This window comes from Danio aesculapii, chromosome 15 (assembly GCF_903798145.1).
Source record: "Danio aesculapii chromosome 15, fDanAes4.1, whole genome shotgun sequence".
NCBI classification, from domain to species: domain Eukaryota; kingdom Metazoa; phylum Chordata; class Actinopteri; order Cypriniformes; family Danionidae; genus Danio; species Danio aesculapii.
The window spans coordinates 3,009,560-3,015,559 of record NC_079449.1 but is presented as its reverse complement, the minus strand read 5'-3'; the positions used below and the strand labels follow the sequence as shown (position 1 = coordinate 3,015,559).

At 39.0% G+C, this 6,000-nt stretch overlaps 1 protein-coding gene across 1 annotated transcript in view; it reads left to right on the top strand.

The window, feature by feature from the left end:
* Positions 1 to 6,000, top strand: part of LOC130241817 (diacylglycerol kinase delta-like) — an 87,026-nt gene that overhangs the window by 55,070 nt on the left and 25,956 nt on the right. The window contains 5 exon segments of the mRNA XM_056473780.1: positions 1,044 to 1,138; positions 1,221 to 1,320; positions 3,036 to 3,312; positions 3,678 to 3,797; positions 5,787 to 5,915. Of these exon segments, the coding sequence (XP_056329755.1) occupies positions 1,044 to 1,138; positions 1,221 to 1,320; positions 3,036 to 3,312; positions 3,678 to 3,797; positions 5,787 to 5,915 (721 nt within the window).

Below are 6,000 nucleotides of genomic sequence, written 5' to 3'. Positions count from 1 at the left end.
ATTAGCAGGAGGATGAAGATGAAACCAGGGTGGACATTTCAGCAAGACAATGATCCAAAACACAGCCGAGGAGACTCTCAGATGCTTTCAGAGAAAGAAAATCACAACTGTAGAATGGCCCAGGCAATCACCTGATGCGAATCCAATAGAGAATATAAAATAGTGCTCATGTTTGATAGACGAGAGCCACAGAAGCATCAAGATTTTGACACTCTGTTGAAGTCTGTGAGAAACTCACACCTGAGCAATGCACGAGGCTTCATTCTCCATATTAGAGGTGTCTTTAAGCTGCCAAAATGGTGACGTGTTGAACTTTTATTTCCCCCACTGTATGTGCACTAATTTACATAAATAACTGTATTTAACTGAAGCACTGCACAGAAAAAAGTGTGTGATAGCTTTATATTTATTAACAATAAGTTAAATTGGCATGACGCAGTGGCGCAGTAGGTAGTGCTGTCGCCTCACAGCAAGAAGGCCACTGGTTCGAGCCTCGGCTGGGTCAGTTGGCGTTTCTGTGTGGAGTTTGCATGTTCTATGTTATAGTTTTCCAGCCTTAAAATTAAAATACTTATAATCTACATATTTACATTTTTATTCATGTATTTTTTCTGAAGTGCCATTTTCAGTAAATAAAAATGTATTTATTTTCCATTTAAATTAATATGTTTTTTATTTAAATTAATTTCAAACAATTAAAACTTTTATATGTATTATTTAATTGCATTTTACATTTTAATTCATGTATTTTTTCTGAAGTCCCTTTTTCAGTAAATAAAAATGTATTTATTTTCCATTTAAGTTATATTTAAATTGATATTTTCTTTTATTTAAATTAATTTCAAACAATTAAAACTTTTATATGTATTATTTAATTACATTTGACATTTTAATTCATGTATTTTTCTCTGAAGTCCCCTTTCTGTCAATGAAAATGTATTTAATTACCATTAAATAAGTATTTCAGGCAGCACATGGTATTCTGCTATTCTCTGATTGGCTGCTTTGCGTATCCTCTGTTCTGATTGGCTGATCTGTTCCAGGTGCAGCACATTCTGACCTATGAGGACTCTGTCGCTGCTCATCTGTCCAAAATCCTGACATCCGATCAGCACTCTGTAGTCATCTCCTCTGCCAAGTGTGTACTACATTCATGATCACTGGTGTGTATTTGTGTTTGTATTTGTGTGTGTGTGTATCTAACTGTGTGTTTTTTTCAGAGTCTTGTGCGAGACGGTGAAGGATTTTGTGGCAAAAGTTGGACGTGCGTACGAGAAAAACACAGAAAACTTAGAGGAATCAGAGGCCATGGCTAAAAAGGTCAGCTGTGATTGGTTGTTAATTGACATGCTGTTTTGTCATTGGCTGAGAGTGCTTTATGATTGGCTTGTAGTGTTCTGTGATTGGCTGAGAGTGTTTCACGATCGGCTGTGAGTGTTTTGTGATTGGCTGAGTGTGTTTGTGAATGGCTGGGAGTATTCCGTGATTGGCTGGTAGTGTTCCGAGGTTGTCCAGGAAGGTTTGTGATTTTCTGAGACTGTTTTTTGATTGTCTGAGAGTGTTCTGTGATTAACTAGGAGTGGTTTGTGATTGGCTGAGAGTGTTTTGTGATTGGCTAGGAGTGGTTTGTGATTGGCTAGGAGTGGTTTGTGATTGGCTGAGAGTGTTTTGTGATTGGCTAGGAGTGTTTTGTGATTAGCTGAGACTGTTTCGTGATTGGCTGGTAGTGTTCGGTGATTATCCGGGTAGGTTTGTGATTGTTTGAGAGTGTTCTGTGATTGGCTAGGAGTGGTTTGTGATTGGCTGAGAGTGTTTTGTGATTGGCTAGGAGTGGTTTGGGATTGGCTGAGACTGTTTCGTGATTGGCTGGTAGTGTTCTGTAATTACCCGGGAAGGTTTGTGATTGTCTGAGAGTGTTCTGTGATTGGCTAGGAGTGTTTTGTGATTGGCTGGTGGTGTTCCGTGATTGTCTGGGAATGTTTGTGACTGGCTGAGAATGTTTTTTGATTGTCTGAGAGTGTTCTGCCATTGGCTAGGAGTGTTTTGTCATTGGCTGAGAGTGTTTTGTGATTGGCTGAAAATGTTTTGGGATTGGCTGAGAGTGTTTTGTGATTGGCTAGGAGTGTTTTGTGATTGGCTGAGAGTGTTTTATAATTGACTAGTAGTGTTCTGGGATTAGTTGATAGTTTTGATTGGTTGGTAGTGTTCTGTGATTGGCTGAGAGTTTTTTATGATTGCTTGAGTGTTTGTGAATGGCTGAGAGTGTTTTGTGATTGGCTGAGAGTGTTTGTGAATGGCTGAAAGTGTTTTATGATTGTCTAAAAGTGTTTTGTGATTGGCTGAGCATGTTTTGTGATTGGCTGAGAATGTTTTGTGATTGGCTGAGAATGTTTTGTGATTGGCTAAGAGTGTTTTGTGATTGGCTGAGAGTGTTCTGTGATTTGCTGTGTGTTTATTATTGTTGGTAGTGTTTTGTGATTGGCTGAATATGTTTTGTGATTGGCTGAGAGTGTTTCATGACTACCTGAGAGTGTTTTGTGATTGGCTGAGAGTGTTTTGTGATTGGCTGAGAGTGTTCTGTGATTTGTGGTGTGTTTATAATTGTTGGTAGTGTTCTGTGATTGGCTGAAAATGTTTTGTGATTGGCTGAGAGTGTTTCTTGACTACCTGAGAGTGTTTTGTGATTGGCTGGAAGTGTTTGTGAATGGCTGGGAGTGTTTGTTATTGAGCGAATGTTATGTGTTTGGTTGAGAGTGTTTTGTGATTGGCTGGGAGTGTTCTGTGATCCTCTCAGCGTGTTTGAGATTGGTTGGCAGTGTTCTGTGGCTGAGTGTGTTTCATGTTTTACTGAGACTGTTTCATGATTGGCTGGTAGTGTTCAGTGATTGGCTGAGAGTGTTTTTGATTGACTGAAGGTGTTCTGTGATTCTCTCAGTGTGTTTGTGATTGGCTGGTAGTGTTCAGTGATTGGCTGAGAGTGTTTTTGATTGGCTGGTAGTGTTGTCTGATTAGCTAATGCTGTTTTCCATGTGCAGTGTGGCGTGCTTAAGGAAAAGCTGGACTCGTTACTGAAGACTCTAAACGATGAAGCTCAGGCCTCCAGTGTGATGAGCGCACCTCCGCCCACCATCGCTGAAGAGCAAATCGATGGGGAGGGAGTGGTTTTAGCTCCGCCCACTGCCCCGCCCACAATCACCACTCCATGTTCACCACGACCACCTGCCGCCATCTTTAAACCCCGAGAACAGCTGATGTTACGCGCCAACAGCCTGAAGAAAGCCATCAGACAGATCATAGAGCACACGGAGAAAGGTATCACTCATTTTCCAGACAATTAAAAGAACTAATTCTATAACTATACGATTAAAAACTCAAACAATGTTTTTGATGTACAATAATAGTAAATATTAACGTAATGAGTTATTAATTATTTATGATTTGGTTTTGTTTTTAAGTAATAATAACATTTGATTCCAAATGTGAAATAAAAAGGTGAATTACAAAATAATAAGAATACAAAAAATATATTTCTTAATTTTTAACATGTTAAAATGTGAAAGCTTGACAACCTTCATGTTAATCAAAGTAAATCAAGATTGATACGGTTAATGCATCACATTATGAAAGTAAATAATCTAAAGTGCATGATTTTCCACATGTATGATGTTGTGTTTCAGCGGTGGATGAACAGAACGCTCAAACAGAGGAAGGTTTGCTGTCATTACCAGCAGAAGATGAAGATGAGGATGAAGATTCAGAGCGATTGTACAGCAACAGACCAAGAAGCAGTCGAAGAGGTGAGATGTGTAAAACACACACTTTAGTCGCCAAAACACACTACTAAAACACAGCATCGCTTAGGTTTACTCGTTTCTTTCTCTCACTCTCTCTCAAATTGGCTTTATTGCGGTAACAAGTGTATTGCCAAAGCATTTTGCATTGACAATAAACCTTTTGTTTTAATTAAATAGAACATATAAAATAAATAAATAATAATAATAATAATAAAGAACAAATATAAAATAGTAAAATGAACAGTGTATTTTAACAATCTCTCTCTCGCTCTCTCAGTTCAGTTTACTTTATTTTTAAAGGTGCAGTATCTAAGCTTGACACCCAGTGGTTGAAGTAGGTATTACATTCCTGGTTCAAAACAAACACAAGCGCAGGTTGCTAGGTTGAGGACCAACAGGAGTGTGTCTGACTATCAAGCCTAAAAGCTAATTTAAGGCTGATTAAAATCGTGTTATAAATAAAAGCAACAGCACGTGATAGAAGGACTATTCATTCATTCATTCATTTATTTTCTTTTCGGCTTAGTCCCTTTATTAATCAGGGGTCGTCACAGCGGAATGAACCCCCAACTTATCCAGCAGCAGTGTTTTACGCAGCAGATGCCCTTCCAGCTGCAACCCATCTCTGGGAAACATCCATACGCACTCATTCACACACATACACTATGGACAATTTAGCCTACCCAATTCACCTGTACCGCATGTCTTTGGACTGTGGGGGAAACCGGAGCACCTGGAGGAAACCATGCAAACTCCACACAGAAACGCCAACTGACCCAGCCGAGGCTCGAATCAGCAACCTTCTTGCTGTGAGGCGACAGCACTACCTACTGCACCACTGTGTCACCCAGAATGAATATTCTCTATATTAAAATGAGTTTTTGTCCTAACCAACACCTGAAATTGATATTTTAGAAACAGCTTCTGTTTCTCACAGCTGAACAACAGGATAAACTGACAATGATCAGCTCAGGTACTGCTCATGTGCTTTATTCAGTGTTAAATGCTAATATTGTGAGTCTGATTTCCATTTCACATCACATTTACTGCCATTTACTAAAAGCAGCAGCAGATAGTTCACCTCAGATCTGGAAAATAAAATAAACCGTCTGAAATTAAACTCCAGAACTGAGACTCAGAGTAAACCAACACATATCAGTGATTCAGCATCTACATTTAATCATGCTAAAGAGCTTTAATATGTATTAATTAGATTATAAACCTGACCATTTCGCTGGAGTGCAGTGAGTGCACTATTCTGTGCTTCTGAATGGCTGTATTTACATTTCTGTCGTGTTTCGTCTGGTGCAAACAGCCCAATTGCTCATTACTCTCATCATGTAGCGTGTTGTTAGGACACAGGGTTACAATGTAACCTGCTCACCTAATGTTTACACTCGTAATATTTAGATTATTTGCTAATTAATAACCACCTCATGTGGAACTCTGAGTCTGCGTCTCATTTCAGAGTCTGCTACTGTCCACCAGAGGTCGTATTTCAGTCACAGACGCATGCTTTAAGAGCTTTCTGACCGAATAAATGAAATACACTGTTTTCCAGCAAGGCAACCCGGGTGCTGAAATATAATTGGCTAAACTGGCATTGGGCGGGTTAAAGGGATCAAAACAAAAACAGCCGTTCGGGCACGTAATGCACATGTTCAGAGCAGAATATCTGACTTCAGCATTGTTTTTCAGATAAACAAGAATGTTCACTGAGCATGTTTCTAAATATCTGCAGACATATGATGGTGTTTTATGCTTTAGAAGAGTCAAAAACTCACACACAGCAGCTTTAACTTGGGTTGACTTATACTTGCAATATTGCCAAAGCATAAATAGCAGGAAAGAATGCAAAATTAATAATAATAATAATAATAGTAATAATGATTACTACATTATAACAACAACAAAATCTTTTAAATGCATGATGGAAGAAAGTAGTTCCTCACACAGGAGGGTTTTTGAATTCTCTCTATCTCTATTTCTCAGCGTCTAAAACTCCATGTGAGAAGCTCATCAGTAAAGGAAACCTGTCCATAGGCAGCTCCGCCTCACTTCCAGCTCAGACAGGAAGCAGAGAGAATATGCCAATGCTGAACACAAAGATCCTCTACCCAAGTAAGAGCAGCGGTCGCCATTCAATTCACTTCCTAGAGAAATCACTCACTCTAAATGAAGAAGACATTGAGTGGAGACATATCAT